The sequence below is a fragment of the Trifolium pratense genome, unplaced genomic scaffold (genome assembly GCF_020283565.1).
Source record: "Trifolium pratense cultivar HEN17-A07 unplaced genomic scaffold, ARS_RC_1.1 scaffold_71, whole genome shotgun sequence".
NCBI lineage: Eukaryota > Viridiplantae > Streptophyta > Magnoliopsida > Fabales > Fabaceae > Trifolium > Trifolium pratense.
The window spans coordinates 18,048-35,755 of NW_025721054.1; the positions used below are offsets into that span (position 1 = coordinate 18,048).

Below are 17,708 nucleotides of genomic sequence, written 5' to 3' on the forward strand. Positions count from 1 at the left end.
GGAGATAAGATGGTTCGGTAAGTTCCGACATATCCAGCAAGATATAAAACTGTTCTTGGTCCACCGTTGGTGAGACACCTTGGTACCACATGCATTTAGTCATGTCTAGGGATGGCATGACAGTGAATTGATTGGCATTAGATACATTAGGGTAAATGCGCATATATTTGATAAATGGTATGTGACATTATCTGGTTGAATTGTGTTAAACTTCATGACGCTCTGTGTGTATGCTTGTGTTTTAATTACCGCGTGGCACTCTGCCTTTACACTTGTTGAAAAGTTTTTAAAATTACGTTTTTAAGGGTAGTATGGGTTAGGGTGTTACAATAGTGGTATCAGAGCATGTCGGTTCGTGTGAACCAATTAGGACTTTTCTTTTCCCCGTATGAGCATGTGTAGGGAACACTGTTAGTACCTTCTAACGTCTAGTTGTGATTCGTTCAGGAATCATGGCTGCTGCGAGAACGAATGCCCAGATTGCGGAGGCTTTGGCCGCACTCACCAACATAGTGGTTAGAGATCATCAACCTGGAAGAGAGGTTGAGATGAGGTTGGAACGGTTCATGAAGCAGAAACCGCCAACATTTACCGGAGGTTACAACCCGGATGGAGCTTACAAGTGGCTGGAGGAACTTGAAATAATTTTTGAAGCAATGGATTGTTCCGAGGAAGGGAAGACAACCCTTGGAACATATGTGTTGCGCGAGGAAGCGAATGTGTGGTGGAAGAACGCCAAGTTGAGGCTAGGACCCGGTGGTATGGCTATACCATGGACAATGTTTAAAAGGGAATTTTTGGTTAAGTATTTTCCTGTTGATGTGAAGAACAAGAAAGTGGTGGAATTCATGGAACTGAAACAGGGGAATATGACGGTAGCTGACTATGCCGTCAAGTTCGAGACTTTGTGTGCGTTTAGTCCGCATTACAACACTTTGGAAGCGGAGGACGACAAGTGCGTGAAGTTTGAGAGTGGCTTACGCCCGGACATTAAACATATGATCGGATTTTCACAGATAAGGGATTTTGCGACCCTTGTGAACAAGAGTAGGATTTGTGATGAAGATGGTAGGGCAAAGGTGAACTACTACAAGACTGTGAACGACCGAAAAGGGAAAGGACAAGAGCGCGGAAAACCTTATGATAACCGCGGTAGGGGTAATACAAGTGGTGGTAAGAAGCCGCTGAATGGAAGTTGTTATAACTGTGGAGAACGGGGTCATATGTCTTATGATTGCCCGAAGAAGGGGGATAGGTGTAAGAATTGTGGAAAGCTGGGCCACAAGACCGAAGCTTGCAGAGGAAAGGTGGTGTGTTTCAACTGTGGTGAGGAAGGCCACAAGAGTCCGACTTGTAAGAAGCCCAAGAAGGTGATGGGCAAGGTGTTTGCTTTGAGTGGAGAGGATGCTAGCCAAGAGGACAATCTCATTAGAGGTACGTGTTTCATCTATGACACTCCTTTAATTGCGATTATAGATACGGGAGCGACACATTCTTTTATTTCTTTGGATTGTGCGAAGCGTCTTAGTATTCCAGTAATGGATATGACGGGTAGGATGGAAATAGAAACTCCTGCTAATGGTTCAGTGATTACTCGACAAGTATGTCGTAATTGCCCTGTAACCATTTTTGATAGGCACTTTGGAATGGATTTAGTGTGTATTCCACTTAGTGGTATGGATGCAATTTTTGGTATGAATTGGTTAATCTTCAACCGAATTCATATCAACTGTCGTGAGAAGGCCGTTGTTTTTCCGAAGCCGGAGGAGAACTTGCAATTGATGAGCGGGAAGGAAGTATCGGAATCGTTGAAAGAACATGCCGAGATGTTCATGATGTTTGCATCATTGAAACTCGAAGGAGGAGTTTAAGGTAGAAGAGTTACCGATCGTTTGTGAATTCCCAGATGTGTTTCCGGATGATATATCTGACGTGCCTCCGAAGCGAGAGGTAGAGTTTTCTATCGACCTAGTACCTGGAACTAGTCCGATATCGATGGCGCCGTATCGAATGTCAGCGTCTGAGTTGAATGAGTTGAAGAAGCAACTTGAAGAGCTGCTTGAGAAGAGGTTTGTTCGGTCGAGTGTTTCGCCATGGGGAGCGCCGATATTGCTTGTAAAGAAGAAAGATGGAAACATGAGATTATGTATAGACTATCGTCAGTTGAACAAAGTGACGATCAAGAATAAATATCCACTTCCAAGGATAGATGATTTGATGGATCAACTAGTTGGAGCTTGTGTGTTTAGTAAGATCGATTTGAGATCCGGATACCATCAGATTAGAGTGAAGACGAAAGACATACCTAAGACTGCATTCAGGACGAGGTATGGGCACTACGAGTATTCAGTTATGCCGTTTGGTGTGACCAATGCACCCGGAGTTTTCATGGAATATATGAACCGAATTTTCCATTCATTTTTGGATAGATTCATGGTGGTGTTCATCGACGACATTTTGATTTACTCGAAATCCGAGGAAGAGCACGAAGAGCACTTGAGGATTGTTTTGCAAGTCTTGAAGGAGAAGAAGTTGTATGCCAAGTTGTCGAAGTGTGAATTTTGGATGAAAGAGGTGAGTTTCCTAGGGCATATAATTTCAAGTGGAGGAATCGCGGTAGATCCTGCGAAGGTTGACGCTGTGTCACAGTGGGGAACACCGGAATCTGTTTCAGAGATTAGAAGTTTCCTTGGTTTAGCCGGTTATTATAGAAGATTCATCGAAGGTTTTTCGAAGTTGGCTTTACCGTTAACCAATTTGACGAGGAAAGATCAAGCGTTTGTTTGGGATGGTAATTGTGAGAAGAGTTTCCAAGAGCTCAAGAGAAGATTGACTACTGCACCCGTGTTGATTTTACCTGATGCCAAAGAGTCGTTCGTCGTGTATTGCGATGCTTCGAAGTTAGGACTTGGCGGAGTGCTTATGCAAGGGGGTAATGTGGTAGCATATGCTTCAAGGCAACTGAAGGTTCACGAGAGGAACTATCCAACGCATGATTTGGAGTTAGCCGCAGTGGTGTTTGCTTTGAAAGTGTGGAGACACTACTTGTATGGATCAAGGTTTGAAGTGTTTAGTGATCACAAGAGTCTGAAATACTTATTCGACCAGAAGGAGTTGAATATGAGGCAACAAAGATGGCTTGAATTCTTAAAGGACTACGATTTTGGATTGAGTTATCACCCCGGAAAAGCCAATGTGGTGGCCGATGCATTAAGTAGGAAAACCTTGCATATGTCATCGTTGATGGTGAAAGAGTTAGAGTTGATTGAAGAATTCCGAGACTTGAGTCTTGTGTGTGAGGTTACTTCTTCAAGTGTGAAGCTTGGAATGTTAAAATTGACGAATCCTTTTCTCGAGGATATTAAAGAACGTCAGAAATCAGACAAGAAATTGATGGAGAAGATGGTACTCATCAATGAAGGCAAGGAGACCAATATCAAGATTGACGAAAGTGGAGTCATGAGATTTCACGGAAGAGTTTGTGTACCGGACGTACCCGAATTGAAAAGAATGATCATGGAAGAAGGTCACAGAAGTGGTTTGAGTATTCATCCTGGAGTAACCAAGATGTATCAGGATTTGAGGAAGTTATTTTGGTGGCCGGGAATGAAGAGGCAAATTTCTGAATTTGTTTATTCATGCTTAACTTGTCAGAAATCGAAGATTGAGCATCAGAAGCCGTTTGGTTTGTTGCAACCAATGTTTATACCAGAATGGAAATGGGATATCATTGCAATGGATTTTGTGGGAGGTTTACCGAAGACCAAGAAAGGTAACGAGGTGATTTGGGTAGTGGTAGATCGTCTGACGAAGTGTGCTCACTTCATTGCTATCAGGAAAGGTACTTTGGTGCCTAAGTTGGCCGAGATTTATGTGGAGCAGATCGTGAAGCTACATGGTATTCCAACAAGTATTATTTCGGATAGAGATCCGAGATTTACTTCCAGATTTTGGGAAAGCTTGCAAGAAGCTTTAGGAACGAAGTTGAGATTGAGTTCAGCTTATCATCCTCAGACAGATGGTCAGTCGGAGAGGACGATACAATCCTTAGAGGATTTGTTGAGAGCTTGTGTTTTGGAGCAAAACGTGAATTGGGATTCTTGTTTGCCGTTGGTAGAGTTTACATACAACAACAGTTACCATTCTAGTATCGGAATGGCACCGTTTGAGGCTTTGTATGGGAGAAGGTGTAGGACACCTCTGTGTTGGTATGAAACTGGAGAAGGTACAATTCTTGGACCAGAGATTGTACAAGAAACAATGGAGAAGATTCGGATGATTCGTGAGAAGATGAAAGCGTCTCAGAGTCGACAGAAGAGTTATCATGATAAGAGGAGGAAGGACATTGAATTCCAAGAGGGGGATCATGTATTCCTACGAGTTACATCGACTACTGGAGTAGGACGTGCGTTGAAGTCAAGGAAGTTAACATCGAGGTTTATTGGGCCGTTTGAGATTTTGAAGCGTGTGGGAAAAGTGGCGTATAGGATTGCATTACCGCCATCATTGGCGAATTTGCACGATGTTTTCCATGTATCACAGTTACGCAAGTATGTGTCTGATCCGACACACGTGATTGAATCGGACGATGTTCAAGTGAGGGATGACTTGACCATTGAGACCGTACCCTTGAGAATTGAAGGAAGAGAAGTGAAGAGGTTGAGGAATAAAGAGTTTGCATCCGTGAAAGTCGTGTGGGGAGGACCGGCTGGTGAGAATGCAACGTGAGAGCTGGAAAGCAAGATGAGAGATTCTTATCCCGATCTGTTTCTAGGTAATTTCGAGGGCGAAATTCTTTTAAGGGGGGTAGGATTGTAACGACCCATTTTTCGTATTCGTATATTTTATTAAATGTTATTTTATTTATTAATTGGCTTTTATTATTTTAGTGAGCGACGAATAATTATTTAGCCGAGCGTAAGATATTAGACGCGAGAACCTTTGTTTTGGGCTTAATGGGCGTGGAAAGGCAATGGGCCTAAGCCAATTGGGCTTGGTTCATGACAATAGAAAGTAGTATAAGTAGCAAGTCAAACCCATGAATAGTATCATAACTTAATTTCTTTGAGTGAGCAAGAGCAAGAACAAGCTAAGCTAGGGTTTTGGCTAGGAGATTCACGAGAAAGAGAGAAGAGGAAAGGCTTGGATCATCATCTTTGCTAAGGTAAGAGATTAGAATTCATGATTCTTGAGTGGCAAGGAGAGGGGAGATTGTCTATGTCTCCATTCCCGAACTCTCCCACTCAATTTCTTTTTAGACTTTTGATTAAGCTTTTGTATGTGAGTGTGATGTTCTTCATCATCACTTTGTATGTGTTAATCACTAGCTTGATTCCATGAAAAATATGTATGTGTTTGAATCATGTTTGAAAAGTTTATGAAAGTTGCTTAAAATCCAAGAAAAGGGCATGATCATGATTTTGTGAGGTATTTGGAGGTTTGTAAGGGATGATTAATGTTCCTTGATATCATATATGCTTGGAATTGTTGTTTAAGAGAATTTATAACATGTTTGAATGAATTTTTGGTTGGATCCAATGTTAAACCGCCTTAGAAAACTCAAGAACAGATGTTCTTCTGGTGTGGTTCGCTACCTGCTCGCTACAGCGAACACGCTCGCTAACAGCTCGCTAACAGCTCGCCAGTTGAGGTGTTGGCTCTGTTTCCGTTCGCTACCTGCTCGCTATAGCGAACATGTTCGCCAGTTGTTCGCTACCTGCTCGCTATAGCGAACATGCTCGCCAGTTGCTCGCTAATTGGATTTTGGCTCTGTGTCTGTTCGCTACCTGCTCGCTATAGCGAACAGCTCTGTGACAGGATTATTTTGCTGATGGTTGTAAGTGTAATTAGGCACTTGTAACATGGTTTAAGGGTATCCTTACATGATTGTTGATACACGTTGATGCTGTTAATGCTTATGGTTAATCGTTATATGATTTGTACGTGTATGCAATAAGTTGCAGTTTAAAGTGAGTAATGTGATGTTTTGGCATTAATTTGTAATGTTAAGTGAATGTGTTAGGATTGTGTTCCCGCATTCATAAAAGAGTAGCTTCGAGCTAAAGAATATCATATGGTTGATATGTGCATAGATACATGCATTCATGATTGTATGTGAACATTGGAAACTTGGGTTCCAATAACGAAAATGGATTATGTGTCCATGATGAAGCCGAGGATCGGATTAGATGAATCCATGAGTCCAGAGCTGCTATCCAACAGGATATAAAACTGTGTTGGCTTATCCAAGGGAGATAAGATGGTTCGGTAAGTTCCGACATATCCAGCAAGATATAAAACTGTTCTTGGTCCACCGTTGGTGAGACACCTTGGTACCACATGCATTTAGTCATGTCTAGGGATGGCATGACAGTGAATTGATTGGCATTAGATACATTAGGGTAAATGCGCATATATTTGATAAATGGTATGTGACATTATCTGGTTGAATTGTGTTAAACTTCATGACGCTCTGTGTGTATGCTTGTGTTTTAATTACCGCGTGGCACTCTGCCTTTACACTTGTTGAAAAGTTTTTAAAATTACGTTTTTAAGGGTAGTATGGGTTAGGGTGTTACAATTCTACTCTTTTTTCTTCTTATAGTCCATGTGCAGGTAACCATAAAATAAAAATTGCGGATGGATCCTTTTCAGCCATTGCGGGTAAAGGTTCGGTTGTGTTGTCTCCAAGTCTAACCCTTAAAGATGTTCTTCATGTCCCAAATCTATCTTGTAGTCTCATGTCTGTCAGTAAATTAGCCCAAGATAGAAATTGTCAAACTAATTTTTTTCGTACTCATTGTGTTTTTCAGGATTTGAACTCGGGGAAGATGATTGGTAGTGCTAAGGAGAGTGGAGGACTCTACTACTTCGACATTGAACCTGAATCACAACTACCTTCCAAACCAATAAGTTCATGCTTTGAATCTTTTTTAGTTCTGAATAATAATAATGATGATGTTATGTTATGGCATTCACGATTAGGTCATCCTAGTTTTCCTTATTTAAAACACTTATTTCCTGAGTTATTTCGTAATAAGGATTTATCTTTGTTTAAATGTGAAGCATGTGAATTTGCAAAACATCATCGTTCTCATTTTCCATTACAGCCCTACAAACCATCAAAACCTTTTTCTGTTATTCACAGTGATGTTTGGGGCCCTAACCGAACGAGTACACTTTCTCATAAAAAATGGTTTATCACATTTATAGATGATCACTCAAGAGTTTGTTGGGTGTACTTGTTAAAGGGGAAATCTGACGTTTGTCAGGCCGTAAAAGATTTTGTTAAAATGGTGCAAAATCAATTTCAAACAAATATTCAAGTATTTAGAAGTGATAACGGCAAAGAATATTTTAACACAATGTTGAGTGATTTTTTTCGTGAAAATGGAATTGTGCATCAAAGTTCATGTCCTAACACTCCCCAACAAAATGGAGTTGCAGAAAGAAAAAATAGGCACTTGTTGGAGGTGGCTAGAGCTTTACTTTTCGCAAGTAAAGTACCAAATTATTTGTGGGGTGAAGCAGTTTTAACTGCTGCATACTTAATTAACAGAGTGCCCTCCAAAGTTCTTAATTTTAAAACTCCAATTCATATTTTCAAAGAATGTTTTCCTAATGATCGTGTTTCAAACGATTTGACCTTAAAAATCTTTGGTTGCACTGCATTTGTTCATGAACATAAGAATATTAGCAAACTTGAACCGCGTGCTATAAAATGTGTTTTTGTTGGGTATTCTCCAACCCAGAAGGGATATAAATGTTTTGATCCAAAAAATCAGAAAATGTTTGTCACCATGGATGTTACATTCTTTGAAAACAAACCTTTTTTTGACACGCATCTTCAGGGGGGAAATTTAAATGAAGATTCGTCTCAAACTGAGGACATGAGTTTTTTTAAATCGTTTCAAACTGAGGACATGAGTTTTTTTTAATAATTTATCTTTGCCGGTATCACAAAGTTCTAAGACTTATACTTCTGCACCAACGAAAAATGGCCATGATTCTTTATCTAATCCTACTCCTGTTATGAGTAGTGAGCTTGGTGAATCCGAGCCTACATTTTCTCATGAAGAAAACAATGAGAATCTTGAAAACAATGATAATGATGATCTAATTGAAATGCCACAAAATAATGAGTCATATAAAGATAATAGGTTTGAAGCAGGAAACAAGACTTGGAAAGGAAAGGTTTTTGTGAGAAAGAATCACAAAGAAAGTGATGAGTCCACATCTCAACACTGTCATGAATCTGAACCGGGGGATGATCAACTTCCTAAAAAAAGAAAAGGTAAGTCTATCTCTGTTTCTGAGAGTCGTATTTTGTATCCCGATATCGATGATCCTGTGGCTGTTAGAAAACCTATTAGATCTTGCACTAAATACCCATTGTCCAATTTTATATCATATTCAAATTTGTCTTCATCTTTTTTCTGCCTTTACCTCAAAATTGTCTAGTGTAGAGATTCCAAAAAATGTACAGGTTGCTCTAGAAGTTCCAAAGTGGAGGGAAGCTGTACTTGAGGAGATGAAAGCTCTTGAAAAGAACAAAACCTGGAGTGTTATGACACTACCGGATGGCAAGAAGTCGGTTGGATGCAAATGGGTGTTTACTGTGAAGTATAATTCAGATGGGTCAATCGAAAGGTACAAGGCTCGATTGGTGGCTAAGGGTTTTACTCAAACTTATGGTATAGACTACTCAGAGACTTTTGCTCCTGTTGCAAAATTGAACACTGTCAGAATTCTCTTGTCTCTTGCTGCTAACTTAGATTGGCCCCTACATCAGTTGGATGTTAAGAATGCTTTTCTCAATGGTGATTTAGAAGAAGAAGTATATATGGACATTCCTCCTGGCTTTGAAGACAAGTTTGGATCAAATGTATGCAAACTAAATAAGTCTTTGTATGGATTAAAGCAGTCTCCTAGAGCTTGGTTTGAAAAGTTCACTTATTCCATGAAGAAACAAGGGTACATTCAAGGACAAGCTGACCACACCTTGTTCACAAAGTTCTCCCAAGATGGAAAAATTGTTGTCCTAATTGTTTATGTTGATGATATCGTCCTTACTGGAGATGATATAGTTGAAATGGCAAGAGTAAAAGAGAAATTAGCATTAGACTTTGAAATCAAGGACTTGGGATCCATGAGATATTTTCTTGGTATGGAGGTTGCTCGATCAAAAGATGGTATTCTAGTTTCCCAGCAAAAATACATTCTAGATTTATTGAAAGAAACAGGAATGAGTGGATGTCGACCAGCAGATACTCCCATGGATCCTAATGCAAAACTTTGGGAAGAAGGTAGTGTTCCTGTTGATACTGGAAGGTACCAGAGATTGGTTGGGAAACTGATTTATTTGTCACACACTAGACCTGACATTGCTTTCTCGATTAGTGTAGTAAGTCAGTTTATGCATTCTCCTTTTGAGGAACATCTTGAGGCAGTCTATAGGATACTGCGATATTTGAAAGCAAATCCTGGAAAGGGATTATTTTTTAAGAAGACTAATGAAAGAAATGTATCTATCTTTACCGATGCTGATTGGGCAGGTTCAGTCACTGACAGAAGATCAACCTCCGGATATTGTACCTATGTTTGGGGTAATCTTGTGACATGGAGGAGCAAGAAACAAGGAGTTGTAGCAAGAAGTAGTGCAGAAGCTGAGTTTAGAGCTATGGCTCAAGGTATTTGTGAAGGATTATGGATCCACAGAGTCCTAGAAGAGCTTAAGATGAAAATTGAGCTTCCGTTGAAATTATACTCTGACAGTAAAGCCGCTATTAGCATAGCTCATAACCCAGTTCAACATGACAGAACCAAGCATATTGAGATCGATCGACATTTCATAAAAGAGAAGTTAGATGCCGGAATCATATGTCTACCTTTTGTAACTTCGAGTCAGCAAACTGCAGATATCTTGACCAAAAGCTTAGCAAGACCCACCTTTGAGCATTTGATCGGCAAGTTGGGCATGATAGATATCTATGCACCAACTTGAGGGGGGGTGTTGGAAAATATTTAGTTTCCTAGTTTGTTATTTCTAGGAGATTCTAAGCTTATCTATTATTTCCTTTTATGTTTGTACTCTTCCTATTTAAACCAGCCTTGAGCTGAGGAATAACACAAAAAACAATATTCACTTATTATTTTCTACACTTTGTAAGTGATAAATGAACGGGTTATCCCCCACCTTAGATGACGGAGAGCCAAGCGAGACTGTGGGTCGTGTGGATGGCGAGGACTTCGTGGACTATCCCGGAGTGTAGAGAGTAGCGCTTGTTAGGCTACATTTTTGGTTAGGCTTAGGGCCTAGTTTGTATTTTGGATGACTGTATGTCTTATACATTTATACTCAGACATGTTTAGTGCCTTTTGGCCTTGTGATATATTCGGTTCATAACTCGTGTCTTTTGGTTGATGAACTTAATGTATCCGTTGTATGTAAATTATTCAGGCACACACTTTGCTTCGAGGAAGCCCTGTAATATAATGTGTTGATGTTATATTTATTTTCTATTGAATGACGAATTGCCGAGATAGCTGCGGGCGTTCACGCGCGCCATTTTATTTAAGCGTGTTGTTTTAAAAAAAAAAAAAATAATACCCCTTTTTATGTTTTGAAAAACGGGGTGTTACAACGTGTCTGTCTTGATATTATCTCTTAATATTTTGTGTTTATGGATTGATCTGCACGTTATTTTTATTTTTCTTAAATATGTGACTTGACTGATGTGCTTTTCATAAACTACTTGTAAGTTACAAACAAGGAAATGGTATAGTCTGTGGTTGTTGTGATGTAGAGGTATGTTCATATACCTACCGGAGTGAAAGTGCTAAGATAAGCTTTATGATTTTTGTTCACAGGTAAACAGATAAGCCCTTCACAGTTTGAAGCCCATGCTGGAATGGCGGCTAGGCGTCAACCGTGAGTAGACTGTTAAATAACTAAATTGACTTTTCTATTTTTCTTCATCTCAAAATGCTTTTTGTTCTTTTGCAGTTACCGCCACATATATATACTTCCAATGGATTTGCATAGTGGTCACCATTTGGTATAAGATCAGAAAGCTACTGTAAGTGCAGTAGTTTCTACTCTTATCTACATTCTCTTTCTATAGCATATATCTAAAATGAGTTGTCTTTGCAGGAAACACAGATTGACACACCTTTGAAAAAGTTCGGTACAGAGTCTGATAGCAAATTAAGGAGATCATACATTGAATGTCAACATGTGTGTGCTTAAAATTTTATATCTAATATTCCTGTTCTTTATGCTACTATGTTCAAATTTCTTTTACAATTGTCAATTAGGACCGTTAATTCTCTTTGTATGAATCCCCTTTAATTCTCTTTTTGACAGAATATGATTTGGTTTTCATCCTCCTTATGCACTTTTGATATCCTTGTTCGTTTGTCATGCAGCAACAATTACAAGCACTACTTGAAATTCTTAGTTCCACTGAGCCACACTACATTCGTTGTGTCAAACCCGATAATCTTCTCAAGCCAGCAATCTTTGAGCACAAAAATGTTTTGCAGCAACTGCGCTGTGGAGTAAGTCTGCTTGCACTTTTGTCCTGATCTGGATCATATAGTTAAAGTGATAATTGAAGGTTAAATTGTAGCTTGTGAGTTTGTGCTTATTACATAGTATGCCTGCTTGTAGGGGGTGTCATGGAGGCAATTAGGATAAGCTGTGCTGGCTATCCCACCAGAAAAACGTTTGATGAATTCGTGGATCAATTCGGGCTTCTTGCACCTGAAGCTTTGGATCGTTGGTATATAAGTTGTTAATCTTCCTTCCTTATTAGATTTTTAATATGTTAGTTCTGATGAAGTCACTGCTTGCAAGAGGATTTTGGAGAAGGTTGGGCTTAAAGGATATCAGGTAACAATTACCATGTGGTCCACTGACTTTATTCTATAGAGATTTATTATTGTGTTTGACTTTTATCAGTGGAGTTTGGGATATGTTTGTTTCTGAAATGGGTGGAACACTTTTCTATCAATTCATTGAGGATTACTTTGATTGGAACATTGCTATGTTTTATTCAGAAATCTTCATTGACTTGAGTATTGACAAAAACTCTCCAAACTTTATTCTTTTAAGTTCTAATAATGTTTTACTTTTTGGGAACTAATATCATAAAACTCATTTTATCTGGTTGCTGTTTGAGTTTCTGCTGGGACTATAGCTATATTTTTCCTTTCTTTGTTCTTCCATGTTTCATGACCATTCCTAGGGCTGCAAATCTTGACAGTATATTTTAGGTTTAGGAACGAGAACTCTTTTGTGCCTGTCTGTTTGCTAAGTGTGCTAATGAACTCTAAATGACCACGAGGTAACTGTATATATATATACATATCAAAGTGTGAATTATTTTAATGGTTCTCTTTATTGCTGCAGATTGGTAAGACCAGTGTTTCTTAGAGCTGGTCAAATGGCAGAACTAGATACTTATAGAAGCGAGATCTTAGGAAAGTCGGTAACCATTATTCAAAGGAAAATTCGTTCCTATTTGTCCCGCCGAAGTTTTGTCTCGATTCGCTTGTCTGCTATACAGATACAAGCTGCAAGCAGAGGTATCTGCCAAGTTTCTCAAAATATTATCCTACTAGTTCTATTGCAGACTCATGAGTTCTTTTATATGCTATCACACGACAACTTGCTCGGAAAGTATACGAGGGATTGTGGCAAGAGGCTTTCTAGTCTGATCATTCAATGGATTTGGCAAGTTTACGCATGCATATTGCTAGGAAGGCATACAATGGATTGTACAGCTCAACTATTTCTATCCAAACTGGTATGCGAGGAATGGCTGCTCGCTGCTCGCTGCGCTTTAGGAAGCAGACCAGTGCAGCCATAAGTGTATTTTTGTACTCTATTTTGATTATCCGGTTTATTGATTGTTTCCTATTTGTTTATTATTTGTGGTCTCTTTACCAATTCATATACTATTAGCTTATGCTTATGGCTGTTTTATTGTTATTGTTATAAAGTAGTATTGGGTTTATGTTGGTCAAATTAGGGTTTAAGGGTGGTCTTGGTCAAATCATCATGCCTAGTGGATCTAGCTGGCTATAATTACATAAATCTATATATTTCCATTCTTACTGTTCTTATTTATAGATACCTTAGTTACTATAACAGGATCATTAATGTCGGGAGTTAATTGTTGGGAAACCCTCATGTAAAATTCACAATTAAGTACTGTACATTGCCTTAGAAAGAGATTGCAAAACAAATTGAAAATACTGACACTATATATATTAACATTCATTTTCTGATATACCAAATAAGAATAGTAATACAGTGTGATGATTTTTTATAGGAAAGGGACAAGAGCAAAGCATTTCAGGAGGTTTGCGAGAAATTCAGGTTTATTTCGTGTGAAGAGTTATTATAATTAATCGTTAGGATTTTGTATGGGGTATATGGGCTTGGCCAACATGTCATGCATTTCTTTTTCTTGGAGAGGTTTTTACACCCAGCTGAGTGGTTTGAAAAGAGACCTGCATATACCCGAAGTGTTGCTGCTAGTTCTATGGTAAGTGCCTTATAATTTTCTATGCATGGTTATTTTTTCGGTAATGGGATCCACCTAGTATCAAAGTGAAGTGGAAATGGTGATTGATCTATATTTTGTCATTATTTTTCTTTTCAGGACAAATTATCTACCTTAAATTTGAAGATCGAAGCCCTGATATTTAGAAGATTGGTATTATCTTCGCATTCTCCTGATGTATTCCACCCTTATATCAAGGTAACAGTATGAGAATTTGTTTGATCTGAATTTGTTATCAATGCTTGATATTTTTACTTCCGTAGATTAATTTTATTTTTACCATCAATGCACTTATTGTTCTTCATGCGCTCCTTCTCAGACCCTTTCAGGTATTCGAAATTCACTGTTGGCGGTCTTGATAATTTGTAAATTTTTGTTATTTAATGCAAAATGTCAGCTATTGTAACCTTTTATTTCTCTTTTGGTATTTGGTTCAAGAATGTATGTGAATTTTTTCTCCTCCCTCTGAAGTTATGGTCTTTATATGGTAATTTTTTTTTATTTTGTTGCTAATTAATTTGAAATTTTTAATTCATTTTTAATCCGACATTCCTACTTTTTTTTTTTTGAAGGAGACTTTCCTACTGATAGGTAAAGTCCTACATGCTCATCTACTCTTTTCTTAATATTTGATTAGTAGTTGGCTTGATTAATGGTTATGCTTGCTATATTCATTTTCCACACGACTTCCAAATCTTCTGTTATCTATAACTTGATTCTAGACTTGTGTAACCTTAATTTTATAATTATATTATTTATTTTTTGTCATTTCAAAATCTTAACAGTGTAATTCCTTTTTGCATAGACTTCCTTTCCTTTCAGAGAGATTCTCTCCCTTGGTTATGAAGTAATTTCAAATGTGCTGGAGACTGGTCCTGTAGGTTATATCAATTTTATTGACTTGCAATTTATTTTTAGTGTCTGTTTTAATTGTTAGGATGTTTTGAATTTTGTAATTGATATATTCTTCAATTTAAAGACGTTATATTTCAATTATAACACAGGGATGGCGGTTAGTTTCTCCACATTTTACAACTCTATTGGAATCTGCAATCTTCCCAGCATTTGTCATGAATGTAAAGGTCAGAATTTATTTCAAAAAAGTAACAGGGATGGACTTTTTTCTCAAGAGACTTATTTCAAAATTTATATACTTTGTTTTATAAATTTTGTAATGGATGGATCATGGATGCCTCAATGACCATAAAGTAAAATGTTGGATGAACTTAATGACCCTAGTCCCTCAATGTGAAAGCTATTTGTTGCCTTAATTGCTACTCAAGTAATTGTCTCTATCGGTGTCCTTTAAAAAAAATTATGAATTTTTATTCATAATAATGCATGCATGAATATATATTCTGCTTTGATGACCCTTACCTTAGTCCCTAAATTCAATTCTGCAACTACAATTAGAAGTAATTTTGCATCATGAACAACATTCAATCTTCTGCTTCATAAGAACAAAATAAAAGAACCTTAATTGAGCAAAGGTGTTCTTTCTGTCCCATGACCCTTTTGTTTGTTTGGCACGAATTTTTGAAAGTTTAACTTTTTCGTTTGGTAAGGTAAATTTTGGAACTTTCATTTTTTATCCCAAAAAAACTGTTCAAGGACAATTTTGAGGTATCTGCTTATCTTACAAATGCATCACAGTTGGATGATCATACTATTCATCTTTTCTTCAGTGCTAATCGTTGGGAAAAGAGGTTTCTAATGATTTTGTTTTTATTTTCCTATCAGTTATGTTATTATCTGTCATAAGCAGCTTTTTGGGGTTTAGTTTGTGAAGTTTATGTCATGTGAACCGTGATTATGTCTTAATTTCACTTGTAGTTTTCTCAAAGCTTGTAGCTTCTAGGAGGACGGTCTTGTTGGGGGCTTAGGAGGTTTGTTTGTAAAAAGTAGCACGGAAAGAACCACAATTTTTTTTTATTCATCACTTGTAATTATATGGCCATGGACCATTGTCTAGCTAGAAAGGGGATAAAGTATTCCAAGAAGAGTGGGGATATAAAGGAAGAAATGGTAACCATAGACAGCTTAGGCATTTAAGTCCTTTCATCAAAACCTCTAGTTTCCTTAGCCTTTATGTAATCCGCAGAAGCAAGTTGTGATGACGTAGTGTTGTAAAGCTGGCATGGTTTCTGACTCTGAGGGAACCATAATATAAGCTTGATACATGGCTTTAGTTACTATGTTAATATGGTTATATCCTAGAATGTTGTTCTTATTAGCTAATGTTGTGTGCGAGTTTTATAGCAATAGAACCATTGCACTATATTTGTAGCCATCCATGGGGGTCCAAATACATGACGGTTCTCAATATTTTCTAGTGTTCTTGTTTCTTATTTTTATAAAACGGTATGCCGAGGCATCACTATAGAGGGAACGTTTTCCTGTTTTAAACTTGGAACAGATGAAGATATCTTGTGCAATATTATTTGATGCAATTATACATAGTTGTCCTGTTCATTTTGCTCCCTTTTGATTTGAGCTAATGGTATGTTTATTTATTTAACTTATCCATCATAAATGCTTTTTATTGCAATGGGCCTGTATGGTGATTTGGCATACAGTGATGGAAGCTTGCATGTAGAGGAAGGTGCAAAAACCAATAAGTATAATATACCTTGGTTTTGTTAACACAACTGCTATGGAGTACCATAAGCCATGACCAATTGTTTAAACTCAATTTTTTCGTTCTTTAACAGATGGTTGTGATACTGAAGAATGAAGAAGTTAACATATGGGGCTCTTCTATCACCGTCTGAAGCTTCAGAGGAGTTTCGTGAAGGATATTTGTTCTGTTTCAGGGCACTGCTTTTGAATTTAAATTCCTGTTATGATGCGTTATGTTCTTGTAAACAAATTCCTGGTTTACCTGCACTGTCGGACAATGTTTATAACCATAAAATTCATAAAAATTTCAAGTATGATTCAGAATCAGAAGAATGTTTACTTGCATTTCTCCGGTCTCAAACTGCGTCAGCTGCTGTAGGACAGGACACTGGATATCACTTCTTCTCCAAGTATGTTAATTTATACCATTGTAGAGTTTTCATCGAGACGCTCCAAATTAGTTTTTTTTTTTGGTTGGGATGCATGATTAAGTTTTTTAATAATTGTTTCTGATCACATTTTATTATGAAATAACCAAAATTCAATTGAAGAATAAACGGCATTCTGTTATAGCAAAAGACAACTTCAAGTAATCAAGACAGAGAGACAGAGTTCTGTTTATTGAAAAGGACTTAAATGGAATTCTCCTTTCTTATTTTCGAAAATATTTTAAGTCATTTCATTTTTTTTTTTGACTAAAAATAAAGGATATTCATTCATTCAAACTGATAGAGTACATCGATGTAATACAAATTCAAATTTTAAGTCATTTCATATAAGTTTGTAATACCTATTTCTTACAAAAAACGGCTGCAGATACAGAGGCTGTGTTAATTATTGCTTTTGGACTGCATTACGTGGCTGTTTTATCTTTATTTTCTATTGTTTTAGTTTTTTATTTGAGTCAATAAGTGGTTCCTACATCTTAGGAGAGAAAGTAGCTTTTATTATCCCACATTCCTAATTCTATGGTGATGTGGTTGTGTTCTGTTTTGATATTTTGAACTTACTATTTAGTGTATTGATGCAGTCATTAATAAACCGAATTTCCCTATTTCATCTCAGTATTATTCTCTTCAACATACTTTACTTTAGTTTTCAATATTATTCTGCCATAAACCATCAAATTGGTAGCAGAGCTATCATCTTACGGGACCTGTGAAAATGGAAACTGAAACAAGTTTCTCACAAGTTGCTCCTCCTGTCTTTGATGGGGACAACTATGACCTTTGGGCAGTAAGAATGGAGTCATATCTAGAAGCTTTGGACCTTTGGGAAGCCGTGGAAGAGGATTATGAAGTTCCTCCGCTGCCGAATAATCCAACCATGGCTCAGTTAAAAAATCACAAGGAGAAAAAAACTAGAAAGGCAAAGGCAAAATCATGTCTTTTTGCCGGTGTTTCACAAACTGTTTTCACCAGAATCATGACGCTCAAAACAGCCAAGGCCATCTGGGACTATTTGAAGGAAGAATACGCAGGGGATGAGAGGACTCGAGGCATGCAAGTGCTGAACTTG

The 17,708-nt window shown here is 37.7% G+C and overlaps 1 protein-coding gene across 5 annotated transcripts; it reads left to right on the forward strand.

The window, feature by feature from the left end:
- Window positions 1-10,648: 10,648 nt before the first annotated feature.
- LOC123901644 lies at window positions 10,649-17,018 on the forward strand. Of its 5 annotated transcripts, XM_045951681.1 has the most exons (14): window positions 10,649-10,930; window positions 11,006-11,078; window positions 11,153-11,559; window positions 11,672-11,783; window positions 11,860-11,893; window positions 12,413-12,547; window positions 12,719-12,809; window positions 13,338-13,384; window positions 13,484-13,553; window positions 13,671-13,769; window positions 14,377-14,448; window positions 14,576-14,653; window positions 16,283-16,600; window positions 17,007-17,018. In XM_045951681.1, the coding sequence occupies exons 4-13, from the start codon at window positions 11,732-11,734 to the stop codon at window positions 16,340-16,342; spliced, it is 738 nt and encodes a 245-aa protein (XP_045807637.1). In that variant the 5' UTR covers window positions 10,649-10,930; window positions 11,006-11,078; window positions 11,153-11,559; window positions 11,672-11,731; the 3' UTR covers window positions 16,343-16,600; window positions 17,007-17,018. The 5 variants fall into 5 exon arrangements, with proteins under 5 accessions (XP_045807637.1, XP_045807639.1, XP_045807634.1 ...); XM_045951683.1 differs by lacking the exons at window positions 16,283-16,600; window positions 17,007-17,018 and adding an exon at window positions 13,891-14,162 and having other exon boundaries at window positions 14,576-14,629; XM_045951678.1 differs by lacking the exons at window positions 16,283-16,600; window positions 17,007-17,018 and having other exon boundaries at window positions 11,153-11,236; window positions 14,576-14,801.
- The last annotated feature ends 690 nt before the right edge of the window (window positions 17,019-17,708 follow it).